At 36.3% G+C, this 15,671-nt stretch overlaps 1 protein-coding gene across 1 annotated transcript in view; it reads left to right on the top strand.

Annotated features, from left to right (window-relative positions):
• LOC140513152 (pro-neuregulin-3, membrane-bound isoform-like) overlaps positions 1–15,671 on the top strand; it is a 68,573-nt gene that overhangs the window by 32,387 nt on the left and 20,515 nt on the right. Inside the window, exons 4-5 of the mRNA XM_072622574.1 lie at positions 8,166–8,293; positions 13,785–13,955. Coding sequence (XP_072478675.1) covers positions 8,166–8,293; positions 13,785–13,955 — 299 coding nt within the window. The remainder of the gene's footprint in view (positions 1–8,165; positions 8,294–13,784; positions 13,956–15,671) is intronic.

Raw genomic sequence — 15,671 nt, 5'->3', positions numbered from 1 at the left:
TTGTTCCTTGACATTGACAGAGGCATAAACATTACCTAGCAAAGTGTAAAGTTAATAGCAATGGACTTAAAGTCAGAAGAGGCAGGCTTAAGTTCCAAGTTACTTACTTTGTGACTTTTGCCAAGTTACTTAACCTCTAATCTACCCCAGTTTCCTGTTCTACTTGCATCTTTCATCAACATTATTCCAGTGCCTGTGGCCTTTAATCTCCTGGTTCACTGCTATTTTCATGACATCCTCCAAATAAATTGCCTTAGCCAGAAGTTATAACCTATCCTGGTCAGTAAAGCAGCAGACCTAGGAAAGAGGTGACTCCCAGAGAGTAAATATCTGATAGCCTCATGGAGCTGCACAGATTAGAATGAGTTTGTGCCACAAATAAAGTAGAGCTTTGAATTGCCAGTCTTCTCATTCCTAGGATACTTTGATTCTCCTGGATGATTTGCTTTGATTCAAGTTAAAATTCAGGAACCTAGTCCAAATGGTTCTGAGAACTGTGAATGACAGTATAGTCTAGTTATCCTATTAAGGCATATACCTTAGTTAGAAACATAAATGACCCTTATAACAATCATCAGGGACTATCTTTTGCATTCTTCATTATCCCCAATGTTTTGCATGGAACCTGACACATAGTAGGTGCTAAAATATCTATTAACTGAATAATCATATAATCACTGATTTAGGCTTGGAAAGGACTTCTGAGACTGTATAATCTGAAAACCTCATTTTAAAGATGAGGAAATGATGACCATGCTACTTCCCAAGATGATGGCAAGACAGATTTAGGAAGAGTAGCAAAGTATTGAGGAAGTTCAGGGTACATCCCAAGAATGTTGGGTTCTAGTGTCCTGAAAGAAATTCACTCAGACAACTCTCCAAGTTAAAGAAAGGCATTTATTGGGGTTGCAGACCCAAGAGGGCCTGCTCCCATAGGAGGCACAGCATAGGTGGTGATCCCTGCTCCCCAATGGGAGGCAGAGTCATTATTGGGGATAGGAGTTTGGTCTATATACAACTCAATGGAATAGAAGGAAGGGGAGGAGGGGTGGGCAGGACTCTGGAATGCCTGGGATATTAGTCTGGAGGTGCCTTTGTCATACAGATAAGCAAAAAGAATGGAAAAGGAAATAGGAAAAGGGGAGGGATAGAGATGTTTTGAAATGTCAAGTAAGGGACTGCTTTGTGAAAGCACACAGGTAAGTCCCCAGTGGGGACTTCAATGCATAGTCTTCTCTGATCACTTTTTCTGGCTTGTCTCATCCTGTATTTTGTCTCATATCTCATATCCTTCATCCTGCTTGCTCCATCTGCCTCAAGCACTCCATCTACTTTATTAGCATGTTGCTAAGGAGAGGGTACTTTTTCTAGCACCTGTAGGATTTCCTTCTTTCTGTGGTCTGAACTGAAAGACGACAATTAGGAAACAGAAGAGAAATAGGAAGGCCCATTCTCCTTCCACTCAAGGCAAGTCCACTACATCTGGCAGGCCCAACAGCAGAAGAAAAGTTTGCTTATCTGCTCCAGAAGATGTGTGAGGGGCCACTCCAATGATCAGAATGCTTTCCTCTTGAGGGAAATCCAACCAGTCTTGTGTCCTGAAGTCAGGTCTGCCTACTTGGAATTCTTTCCTATTCACAGTGTTTAACAAATGAATCTTCAATGTTAGACATTCCCCTAAGTTCATTAAACATTCATAGGAAAGGGTTTCACTTTACAATTGTTTAACAAGATGTGGAACAGATAGTCTAGTGAAGTAACACATATTCTTTCTGGAAGCAGCAATGATTACTGATAGAGTAAAACTGGAAAGTCTGGATTCTGATCTAGAGAAATAGGAAATCTTGTCATCTTCAAAGAGATTCTAATCTTCAGAAGGCAAGGGGAATGAAGAGAATGAGACATTTATTTAGAGTTAGAGGAGGCTGACTGAGTGACATTTTTTAAAAAATCATAATTTTATGCCTTGAAATATGTGAATAATGGCCTTGTGAATTCCTGGAGATACCACTTTTCTGGAATAGTGGAAGAATCAAAAATGAAACATAGGTACTTACTCAATAATAATAATAGCTATGAAAAGTTAATCAATCATTTTGAATTTACTAAGTGCCTACCATGTGTCAGTTGCTAAAAATAAAGTACTTACTATGTGACAGTCACTTTCCCGGGTACTAAGGATACAAAAATAAAATAAAACATTCCCTACTCTCGAGGACCTTATAAGCCATCACAGGGAGGAAACACATAGACATGTAACTGCAAGCAGAAGAAATATAAAAGAAATATAAGACAGTTAAGTGAGAGAAGTTCAGGAGGGAGAACAGTAGCAACTGGCAGGGGAGTCAAGAAGGCTTTATATAAAACATGTTCTTTGGACTGAGTCTCAAATAAGTAAGGAGTCTAGACTTTGAGGTCAGATGAGAATATATTGTACTGTGCTGGCAGAAGCCAGTGCAGAGGTAACAAGATGGGAGACAGAGTATAACAGACATGAGGCAAAGAAGACCACTTTGACTGGACCACATACTATAAAGAAAAAAGAGAGAAAGAGAGAAAAACGCATAATGTGGCTAGTTTGATAGATGCAGGCCTGGCTTAATAGCCAAACAGAGCAGTTGATTCTTTTTTCTAGAGACATTAAGGAATCACTGATGTTTATTGAATAAGAATGTGACATGGTCAGAAATTCATGAAAGGAAAATTACTTTGGCAACTGGGTGGAAGATGACAGAGTAGGAAAAGATCAATCCAAAACTCCTACAATAGTTCAGGGTAGAGGTGATGAGGCCTCAGATAAGAAGTTGATGCGATTCATGAGAAAGCTACAGATGGGACAGATGCTGTTCATGGAGGCAGAAAAATGGGGAATTATCAGGTAATATAGGCTGCATGGCAAAGTGGATATAAGGCAGGTTTTGGAATTAGACATCCCTGAGTTCAAGACCAGCCTCTGACATAAATTAACTATGGAACCTCTTGATTTACCAATGCCTCACACAATTTTTAAGAGGTGGCTATCTGGAGGTACAGAGAGGTTGTCCAATCACCATCCTGCATTGGTGGAGGGAATTTACACAGCAGGAGATCCATATGCCAATGAAAGCACAGATCTGGATGTCAATCCTAGTATGACTACTTTTAATAATAGTACTAAAATATTAATAAGGCATATAGCACTTTGAATTTTGCAAAGGGCTTTCCTTACAGTAAGATAAATAGTAAAAGTATTACTACTCCCTCTTTTACATATGTAAACACTGAGTCTTAGAGAAATAAAGGGCTTTACCAAGGTCACACAGTTTTTAAATGTTGGAATGCTGATTTGAACCATGACAGTCCTTTCTCCAAGGCCAGTGCTCTAAGTTGTAGCATATTTCTGAAACTTTATAAATCTAAGTTTAAGTATATTTCTTTAATTCATTGGACCCCATAACTATCACTCTTTAACAGCAAAGTCCTCTATCCAGGGACTGTGCATCATTGCAAAACTTATTGATGCCACTTGTTATAACATAGTATAAAATATAACAATAAAAACTAAATCTCAACTTGGATTGAAAAGCTTGTAGATGCTGCTTTTTGCAGAAGTGACTTTTTAAAACGTTCTATATTCATTCAATTTAGTTACCCTCTACTGCCAAACAGGAATCATATTTAAGGAACTGTTTGACACACCAGCACATATCAGTTGGAGACAAAGTAAAGGGAATGACGTTTAAACATGTTTTAAAACATTCTTCCTTTTCTCAAATCCTTATTTTTTTGCGTTCTTTTTTAATTTGGTCAAGAATTCTCTTCTGGGTGTTCATCAATACAGTCAACATTACTTTCCCTGACAAAATGAGTGATTTCATTTGCCCTCTTCACTCCTGCTGTGAATGCCTATCCACACTGGGAACTACTGGGAGGGAAGGGGCGAGTCCTGCCACTTTTTTGCCAGTGTGTCCCTGCTCCCTGTGAATAGTCTGTTGATTTCAGTGCATCATCCACAAAATGTTAGGATCAAAGAAGTTAACAGAGCAGGACCTCTATGAATACATTCCAAATCTTGGAGTCCAAGACTGGCATCTCAATTGCATTCGAGTTCAGGCTTTCCTGGAGCTCTCTCAGATGTGGAATCTTGAAGCCACTTACCAGATCAGTATTCATTACTGCAAATCGAGATGCACATATAGGACATAAAATTGTTTGTGCTTGTGACCTAGGCCCTAATAAATTATCTGGGTATCATACATTTTTTTTTCCTAAAGCATCCCTTCTTAGACCTGCACTGAATGAAGGATAAGTAATAAGTAATGTTTTATGCTCTGAAGAAATAAGCAATCCAGAGAGTATGTAGGAGTGTGTATGTGTGTGCATGCGTGTGTGTGTGTGCATGTGCATGTGCGTGTGTGTGTGTGTGTGTGTGTGTGTATGTAAGAACAAAATATCTTTTTGGTGGAGGGCCTGAACCACTCTAGCATTGGGGATCACCTAGAGGACTGGGAAAAAGAGGGAAGGGGAAAAACTGAAGGGTTCTTCATGAAAATACTTACATGACATTAAATCTGATATCCTATTTCAAGTGCTTAATTAGCCAATAAGCACTTATTAAACACCTACTACGTTCCAGACACCAAACTAGATGTTAGGCACAGAAAGACAAAAATGAAACATCCCTTGAACCCAAGGAGCTTACATTCTGTTATTATTAAAACAAATACACAGAAATGCAAATCTCACTGAGAGAATTTTTTTATTTTTTTATTGGGATGTAGACCCTTGCCTGGTGAAACCTATGGATCTGTCCTCAGGATAATGTTTTAAATGCATAAAATAAAATACATAAAATTACAAAGGAAAGCAATTATATTGAAATACAGTTCTGTATATATATATATATATATATATATATATATTTTAAAAGGTCACAGACACCAGATTAAGAACAGGTGTGCTAAGGCATTAGAGAATTCTGGAGAGAGAGAGAGAGAGAGAATTAATAGAGGATCAGAATACAAATATTGATCATGATCAATGATAAAAGACATATTGTGCTATAAGGGTTGGAAAGTGCTTTCATATGTTAGCTATGAATCTCACAACCACTTTGTGATGCCCATGCTTTTACTAACTCCCCACATGTTGTCAAGCTATTTTTTTCCTGATCCTAAGATTTCACTGCTGAAGGGAACTCTGGGTAAGGTAACTCTCTCTCTCAATGTATACCTGCAAGTCTTCTGTAAATTAGAAAGTATCCTAGGGCAATGAAAGATTTAGTGATTTGGTCAATGTGACTCAGTCAGCATGTATCAGATTCTGGAGTTGGACACAGTCTGCCTGATTCAGAGCCTGACCTTGTATCTACTACATTGTGCTGTCATACCCATTTTACAGATGAAGGAACTGGGACTTTAAGAAGTTGAGAAATTTGCCTACAGACACTGAGCTGGTTAGCATCAGAGACAGGATATGAAACCAGTCTTTTTGACTCCATATTGTCCATGTCCTGATTCTTAATGGCAAAAATAGTTTAAAGATTTTGTCCTTTTACACTGAAAATGTGCATAATTAATACTGCAGAATTCCAGGTGCAAGCAAAAAATTTCTTCTGATGCAGATTATATTTCTTTACTCTTTACTTCTATGTCCATTTTTATAGCAAGCAGGTATTTAGGTTACCTGGTTACAAACCCATATTCTAAACTGATCACATAGTCAGACACATGGTATCTACGATCCCAGGCAAAGATATTTTAATATATATGCAGATAACTTTCTGGATGTTTTCAATATTCACATGTAAGTTTTACATTGTTTAGGTACAATTTTAACTTCATTTATAAAGAGTGATCAATGCATGTGGGTGAGCATCATGAGCTGAATTCTCATTCAAGTCCCTCTCAGAATTATTTTGGTGGTAATAGTATGTGTGTTGGGAATGGGGATGGAATTCTGACTCACCTGACCACATTTTGGATTTGAGGAGCATCTGTATTCCCTTTCTGCAAGATTATTTTGTTCAAAATGTGGTCAGTGCTGCCACTTAGTGGTTGATTGAGAAAATACCAAGGGAATGATATATGGCTCAAACTTTTTAAAATTAAATGTGTGTAATCCTGGTTTTGCTCCCTGAACAGTTCATCAAGTCCTTCACTGTTTTGTTTTCTTTGTTGGTCTGTGTGACTGATATAGATTGAGTGTATTTTGAAATAGCCCATTGAAGTTTCACTTTTATAGCTTTGTGCAGTCTCTGTGATATCCATTAGCACCAACTGAAAGAGAGAGAGGGAGGGGAAGAGAGAGAGAGAGAGAGAGAGACAGAGAGACAGAGACAGAGACACAGACACAGAGACAAAGACAGAGACACAGAGAAACAGAGACAGAGACAGAGACAGAGACAGAGACAGAGAGAAAGAGAGAGACAGAGGAGGAGGAGGAGGAGAGGAGAGGAGAGAGATGAATAGAGGATGGAAATGGGGTTTCATTGGTATAGGAAACTCTGGTAAGCTTACTCTCTCTAACACAAGCTGGAACTTTCTCTATAGCTCATAGTTTTACACAGAGTGCTTGGCACATGTTAAATACTTAATACCTGTTCTATCTATCTTTCAGTCTTAGAGAGCTGTCTAGGGCACTGATGAGTAAAGAGAACTGTCCAGGGCCAGACAAATATATATTGGATACAGGATTTGAATTCAGATTTTTAGCTTCAAGGATCTCTCTTTCTGTCTCTGTTTCTGTCTCTCTCTCCCTGTCTCTCTCTGTCTCTCTCTGTCCCTGTCTGTCTGTCTGTCTCTCTCATCCCATTTAGCCTCTCTAAAAAAACAAATATTATGGAGGATAATATTACCTGCTTCTTTTAAGCATATGAAATTAATTTTGTCTCAGTAATCTAAAACCATTTTCAAACTGGTATTTTTTTGCATGTGTGTGCTCAAGAGGAAAGGTATTTTTAAAAGGGCATTCCATATCTTTGACTTATGTTATATCTTCTGGTTAATTTTAAGTCAAAAGTCTCCCCAGTTTCCTTAGATTTCCATGGGTAATATTTCTGATTAGGATATTCATTCAAGTGCCCTGAATGAATGGTTACATGTTCCAAACTGCCCTTTAGAGTGTTGTGGACCTTGTAGGCATTTCAAAATTACCTAGCAGAGTACTGAATGATGCAACAGATGTGATCTCTTCTGGGTCAAAAAGTTCCTTTTTAGTTTAGTTTATCATGTATCTCCTGAGACCTGATAATGTCACAGCATAAGATATAGCTGCAAGGTTACTAAAGTCTGTGGTTTGTTTTCTCTTGTGTGTGTGTGTGTGTGTGTGTGTGTGTGTGTGTGTGTGTGTGTGTGTGTGTGTGTGTGTGTGTGTGTATGACAGATAGGGACACAGAGAGAGAGATAGACAGAGATACAAAGAGAATGACAGAAACAGAGAGTATAAGTGTTTGGAGGAGGTTGAGCTTGTCTTGAAGTCGTAAATTAAAATAATAGAGTTCCCTTTTGCAAGCACCCATTAACCTTATATGGAACCATTGGCTGTCATATCCTTGGCTCACTCATTCTGAAAAGATGTGTAAAGTATTATGCTCAAGGGCTTTTGCTCAGTACTTTGAATACAGTCATACAATAGACTTGCTCATAAGACTTTTCCAACCTCATCAAAGGTAGTGACATACTCGGATAATGATGACACAAGGGAGAATGAAATATGTACAAAAGGTAAGACCAGGCAAGATGCATAAGAAAATTGATGGGGGAGAGGACAGTTTTCCTCACGAATTCAGGTAAGATATATTGGGAGAGTTAGCCTTTAAGTTGTGTGACACGAGGGAAGGCACTTAATTGGCAAACTGAAAGGGAAGGATGAGTTAGACAAAACTCAAGGTATGGGATCCTATGATCCTAAGTTTCTTCTCAAATCTTTCCCTGAACAGAGGGGAGCTAGAGAGTGGAGGTGACTAATATGGAAATCGTAGGACTGACATTCCTGACAGAAAGCTTTTCTATGATCATTTATTACCTAGAATCTAGAGGGAGAAAGACCTATTGTCCTATACATACATCTTAAGTAGAGGTAGATATAGTATCTCCCATTATTAATTACTATTTTTAAAGCTTTTCTCCTCTTTTTCTATCTTCCTCACTTCATGATTTTTTTAATGCATTGTCATTGTCATACAGTATTCAAAGACAGAAAGACACCCGGGGCGTACCTTGGAGAAAATAATGGAATCCAGTTTTACTGGCAACCAAGCTTTTCCAGAAGCCCATTCTCCTGACAGAGGAAGCCAGTCCTTCAAACACCACAGGTAAACATAACTGAAAGAAAAATGAGGATCAATAACCCCCAGAACATAAAGTGATCAAGCAGATATTTGCTGACTTTAATAACACATATGCCCACTGATAATTGCATTCCTGGTGGAAAATCTATAGTCTGTGAACTATACCCCAGTCCATTTATAAGCTAATGTCCAAACATCTCCCGGCAGTTAGATCTAGAAAGTTCAGAATGCTATTCATAGATAGTATTGCCTTGTGTGGAAAGCCTAAAGGAAGCATTAACAGAACCCATTAATATTGTAGACACAGAGCAGGGAATAAAAGAATTTTATTCTGAAAAACTATTAAAAACTATAACTTTTTTCCTCTTCTGCTTCATCTCAGTTTGTGAAGTTAATGACTCATCTCCCCTTAGGCAGATGGCATCATAAATGTTCAGTCTTCTAGAATAGTCACTTTAAACAAACAGATCTTGAAATGGGATAGGAACATGACAAATCCCCCTCCTGTGCTCTCCAGGGACAGTTCTATTTAGGGGAACAAACTAGATGAGAGTTGTAGAAGCTGATTGGATGACATATGCTTATTTTCTGGAGAAATGTTTCGAATGCTTAGTATTTTCTGTGATGGTAAATTTCAGTTTCAAAGGACTTTAGAGATAATCTCATTGAATATTCTTATTTTACAGATTAAAAATATGAATAGTTATAAATGGCTTAACTAAATACAGGCACATGGAAGCAACTCAAACCCACATCTACTGCATTTAAATAGATGCTCATGGTTTGCATTCTTCTAATTTGGTTGTCATGGCAATAGTATTTTTTTAAGCATTTGGAATTAGCATCAGTGACATCTCTTGAAGTATATGATAATGCCCATAATGTACAGCTATCAAAAATAAGAAAAAGGGAATCTAGCAGTAAAAAACTCAGTAAACTATTTTTATTAATTTATTGTGTTTTTCTATAAAACAATGGGCTATGGATCAATCTGCTGATAAATATGACTCGATCTAGGCAATTCATGCAAGGACTCAGGTTACAAATCAATAAAAAATATATATGATTATATATGATTCTTAAGATCTCTTCTAAAATTATAAATCTATGGCTTGACAAATCTACTTAGAAAAAAAATAGAACACAGGATATCAGAAAAAAAAATGTCAGCTAAGGAATCAGGAGATCTGAGTTTGGTTCCCTGTCCTGCCACTTATGATCGATGAGACATTGAATGTCACAAGTTCTCTGAAACTCAGTTTCTTTATGTATTAAATAAAGTTTGGACTAAATACATTATGAATTTTAACTTTGTTATAAAATTTATGAGTCTAAGATTTTATTTTTTTCTAACATCTTTTGCCTATGAACTTAAAATGTCCAAGTGCTTTGCATATAATTTTCAATTTAATGCATTATAATTTAGAATATTCACTTTACTCTCCATCAGAATAATGACATTTGCCTTATAGCAGTGTAGTGTTACATATAGAAGGATTTCATGGGAATTTTTTATTCCTTAAAGGAATTTTTTTAAAAGAAAAGATCCAAATATCTTACTCTTTTAGAAGCAAAATATTTTATTCAAAGCTGTTTCCCTAAGATATTAAAAAGACAAAAGTGTAGCATGTATTATTAAAACTACTCAAAATCTCACCCATTATATTTCCTCCAGCATCATAAAACGAAGTTGCAAATATAAACATTGAGATTATTTGAAACAATGGATTTTTTTCTTTTCTTAAGCAGGAGAGAGCTTGATGAACAATTGTATTTCTGTTCTTGGCAAATGTGCTGTCTCTTGTGCCTTGCTTAAATGACTTTTCCTAAGTATACTACAAATAAATTATACAATGAAGTCTTCAAGAGAAGCTTTTGTTTTGGACTATTCCTAAAGTGCATTAGTTTAGTTGTCCCTCACGTATATTTTTTGTTTTGATGAATAGATGGGATTTGATGGATAAAGAAGTGCTTTTGTAATTTGGTAATTTACAGTTTAATAGATCAGGCTTTTGTTTTGTAAGACATGCTGTAAACTTCAACATTTCCATGACTGATCACCCAACTGCTGATTTATACATCCTGCGAACTGCTCCATAACTTACCAAGTGTCACTGTTTTACAAGCACTACTTGGCTGATTGATTAGTAGTAGAAAAAGATCCTTTTCGTTTTCAGTTGGGTCACTAGCTCATTCTTGATGACTAGTGTTGTGATAGGTTTAAATCGCAAATAATTAATTTCTGATTATACATCTCAAATGTGACTCATTAAAAGTAATAATTTCTGAATTGCAGCTAGCAGTCAGTCATAGAAATATCTTTTGAAGACATCTTTAAAATTGAGTGTTTCTTTTATTTGGGACCATTGAAAGAAATATTACCCCATAAAAACAATAATCACAATAATACTATAATAATCATATTTTTTCTTGAAGTATTTTTATGCAGTGGAATCTGTTTATAGACTTTGTGTATATTATTAAATCACCATTTATGATTTAATGAACTATTAATTTTAGGCTTTTCAATGTACATTTTTAATACAAATTTGAATTGTTGGAAGAAGGAGATATAACATCCACCAACGATATTTTCTTTATGTGGGATGGTGGAGATTAACATTCTTAAAGAAGTTGCCCATATTATTGATGGAGATTTTAGTAAAATACAATGATAAGAATAACTGTTTTATGTGGTACATCAAAATAAAATATCTGTAAAACACTTAGCCACGGTGCCTGACACATAGTAAATGAATAACTTGTCTGAGATAATAAGGCAATATCTGGGAGAGCTGTAATATTGATCCATTTCCTGTAAATGAAGGTAAATCCCAGCCCTCGTGGAAAGAGTGTATCATGCCGCCTCCTGTGGTCAGTCTACAGAAGGTCTTTTTGAATGGGGACATGTTTTCGCATCTTTCTTCATGGAATAATGTAGATATTCTCTAAGTTAAGTGAGGATTTGGAGCAAAAATATCAAATTCACATCAAGATTGCAACTCTGCCTAGAGCCACTTTGACTGGACTTTCTAAAATCTAATGCTAAATTACAACATATAGACCAGTCCAGGGGGTCAATTGAATCAGCTTGATGTAATACAAAGGACACTTAAATTCCCTTACTTCTATTTACTCTGTAATACAGCCTCCAACAAATTATTTTTTCCTTCCTGAGCTCCAACTTTTGCTTCTGTAATAATGCAGATTTGGATTAGTTAATCTTAATGTTCCAATTCTGATAGTATTTTCCTTATAAACTTAAAAATTTAATGGAAGGGAGGAAAATCAAACTATTTGATTGAAAAGATGGCTCACCCTAGCAGCCTAAGGTAGGAAGGGCTTACAGTGAAATTCATTCAAGACTCCTGTGCCTTAGTAATACTGCCAAAACATATGTATGTGTCAAAACTCTACTTGTAGAGTGTATACTTAGTTGTATCTAGGGGCAGACTGAAAAGAAAACCAATATGGATCGCATGATAGCTGAAAATTTCAGGCATTAAGTTGGAAATTGTGTGCTAAGAAGAGAATGTCAATTTCAACAAGCTTTCTTTACATGATAGCTGAAACAAGTGCAAATTTCCAGACAAATCCCTGCAGGGCTCTCTGTGTTTATTTATTGTTGGTCTTTAATAATAAAACTGGTTTATTTCTCCCTGAGCAAACTGCATCAGAGGATAAGATGACTTGAATTTAGTGGGATGGGCCTTGGTGGGAATTTTGTATAACAAAACAAACAAACAAAGACCCTGATTCAGTCTTCAGCAGTTTTTTTATTATCATTATTTCTGCTTTACATTGTTATGCAAGAAATCTTGGGAAGCCTTTGCCTCTCCATTTTTCTTAAGTATAAACCAGAGTCTGCAATACCTTCCCTCTAATAGTACATGCTTCCCACCCTATCGACCACATATTCTGAAGGAAGTCAAGTACTCTTGGACCTGGTCATCTACCCTGCTGCTGAACCATTAGTGCAACTGACCTTTCCAGTTTTCTTTCAGTTAAACATTCCTATTGTTGTGATTAGGGGCCCTGGGAAGCAAAAAATGCAAGGGTACAAGGCAGGTCTGACTCCAGGAATTTGATGACTTAAACTTCTTTCAGTCAGAATAGTGATGTTTTATTGCAACACGAGTTTGACAGGCAAGATTCCCAGTAAATCTGCAAATTTGATGATTTATACAGAAAAATACTGTGAGAAGAACTGGATGGATTAAGGAGTGGCAAGTAGCCTGGGGTGGGCCAGGTGCAAATAATGAAAGGAGTTAAGGTGTCTGCAGAGGGCCACAGTATAAGGGTAGCTAAAAGGATGATTGAGTATCTAGGTAGAAATGTGTAGGAAAGTTAAGAGGCTGAGTGGCATTCAAAGACATGGTCTTTTCCTTTTAGGAGTACAGCACAAATCCCATAACCCCATCACTGTGTATTTTGACGTCCACAATTACATTACGAACATCTTGAGAGCAGGGACTCTCCTTCATATGTATCCCTAATGTACAGGAATGGACACGTAATAAACTCACCACCACTACCACCACCATCATCACCTTCTCTAACAGCTGATATTTATATAGCACTTTAACACAAAAAGAAAAACCTGTCAGATAGTAGCTATTATTACCCCCATTTTATAAAAGAGGAAACAGGTTGAGTGACCCAGGGCTCACACTCCTAATATACACCTGAGATGGAATTCAGACCGAAGTCTTCCAGACTTTAAGAATACCATTCTATCAACTATGCCACACTCCCTTCATCTATAATTCACAGGCTCAGAGATTTACAACTATGAATTTCTGTGGGAGGTATATAGATATTGTCAACCTGAAAGTTTGGTTTAAAAAGGCAAACAGGTTGAATGCATATTGTTTATTCCCTTAAAGCTAGCTGTTACATGGCCATGGAGCCAGAAGGAAATCTCTTACTGACTGTTACAGGAATGACCAGGCTTAAATCTGTTTTAGAACAATCCAAGGATATCTGTGTCAATCAGATTTATGGTCTCTACATGTTTAACTCTACCACGAGAAAGGAATTTTCTTAACTGAATAAGTTGTAAATACAATCAAATAAGAGAGTTGACAGTGTCAATTGAAATTACAACCTAGCATATCTGTGTTTTCTTTACCATTAACATACCATAACATAGTATATGTTCACAAAATATTAAGATACAGAAAAAGTCCTATTATTCAAAATAGTGTCTAGGATTAAGGGTCTCATAAAGTATGCTAAGTCAGCCCCATCTGGCCTTGTTGACATAAGAAGAGATATTCTCTTAGTTTACTTCAAAGAACAAAGAGAATGCTAGGTCAAGGCTCTTCTGCTTGATTAATTCAAGCTCTTCCCCTTATCAAAGTCCAAAAATGATATTAAATGTTATCAATATACATTATATAACCTGACCAAACAGATACAGTCCCTGCTGTGTTTTCTGTCAGGATGTTTTTCTGTGGAGCCAATCTGCACTTTTGTTCTGTAAGCTTCATCCCTCCCTTCTTTTCTTGTATAGGAGTCTTTCTTCATGCTGTAGCCCAGGACAACGGACTGGGATGCTACATCGGAATGCTTTTCGAAGGACACCACCTTCTCCTAGGAGTCGACTTAATGGGATTGCAGGACCAGCATATCAACAACTGGAAGAGGCAAGGATTGCAGATCAAGATTCAATTCCTTGCCAAGGGTAAGTAAAACCCCTACCTCCAAAAAGAGTAATAGTAAACAAATAAGTGCTTTAAAATTTGCAATACTTTACTTGGAAGAAATCTATGAGGAAAGTAGAATAACTCTTACTTTAATCTCCATTTTGCAAATGAAGACCAGTGTAGTTAAGTGGTTTACATACTGAAATTCAATTAGTAAATGGAGGAGGATAACAAAATGATAGAATCATAGAAAAACAGAAAGGAAAGGAACATGAGGTTATTGAGTCCAGACTGTCCTGAATCATTTCTTCACTGTCCCTGGTGGTCATGATTGTAGTCTTTTTCCATTTTCATCATCTTTGCAATCTGATGGGTATGAGGTATGATCATATCGTTGTTTTAATTTGTGTTTCTCTAATTATTAGTGATTTGAAACACTTCTGCTTTTTGACAGCTTGGATTTCTCCTTTTGAAAATTCTCAGATCATTTCCTTTGGACATTTGTCTATTTTGGAATGAATTATTATTATTATAAATTTAAATCAATTCCTTATGTATCTTTGATAAGGAATTCATCAAGGAAACTTTATGTAAAGATGCCTTTTCACATTATTTTAACCTCCCAACTTTAACAAGATAAGTTTTTTTATACAAATGTTTTTTTAGGATTTTTAAGATTCCATTACACTTATTTTTAAGATTTCTGGGATGCTTTGTATCTTTTGTTTGGTTATGGACTCTTCCTGTGTCCATAATTGTGGCAGACATTTTCTTCCTTTTTTCCTCCAATTTATTTGTAATATGACTTTTTATACCTAAGTCATTTATCCAGTTTTAGCTTATCTTGGTGTATGATGTAAGATGTTGGTCAATCTACCAGACTGTTTACCAGGTTTTCCAGCAATTTTTGTTAATTAACAACCATTTTAAAGTGTCACCTATGTGTCAGGCACTATTCAAGGAACTGATTGCACATACTCAAAACAACATAATCCCTACCTGCAAAATAATTATACAGTATTAGGATGTTACTTCAAACAATATCTTTGACATTTCCCTTCTTTCCATTCATATCATTAATACTTTCATTTAGGAATTTATCAACTTCACACCTAGACTATTATAGTACTCTCATATTAGGAATTCCTTTTTCCAGTTTTCTTTTTTCCATTCTGTCCTCTACACACTTGCAAAAATAAAATACCTAAAGGTCTGCTCATATCATATACTGGGTCCAGAATCTTTAAGACACTGTCTGTTGTCTACAGAACAAAATATAAACTGCTCAGCTTGGAATTAAAAACACTTCACTGTCTGACTTTAGTCTAGCTATGCAGTCTAATTTATATCCAATTATCTCAATCCAGATACTCTTGGTTCTAACCAAATAAGTATTCCTGCCTCTCTGCCTCTGTGCAGGCTGTTGTCCATACCTACATTGCATTCTCTTCTAACCTCTGTTTCAAAAGCCTTACCGCTCTTTTTTTGTAATTGTTTTTAGTATACTTTATTTTTTTTATTTTTAGTTTTCAACATTCATTTTTATAAGATTTTCAGTTACAAATTTTCCCCCTCTCCTCTTCCTCCTTCCCAAGATGATAAGCAAGCTGATATAGTCTATACATATACAATCATATTAAACATATTTCCACATTAGTCATGTTGTGAAAGAAGAATCAGAACAAGAGGGAAAAGCATGAGAAAGAAAGAAAATAAAACAAAGACAAAATAGTATACTTCAATCTCCATGCAGA

This window comes from Notamacropus eugenii, chromosome 1 (assembly GCF_028372415.1).
Source record: "Notamacropus eugenii isolate mMacEug1 chromosome 1, mMacEug1.pri_v2, whole genome shotgun sequence".
NCBI classification, from domain to species: domain Eukaryota; kingdom Metazoa; phylum Chordata; class Mammalia; order Diprotodontia; family Macropodidae; genus Notamacropus; species Notamacropus eugenii.
The sequence above is the reverse complement of the archived record's forward strand: the minus strand, read 5'-3'. Positions and strand labels throughout refer to the sequence as shown.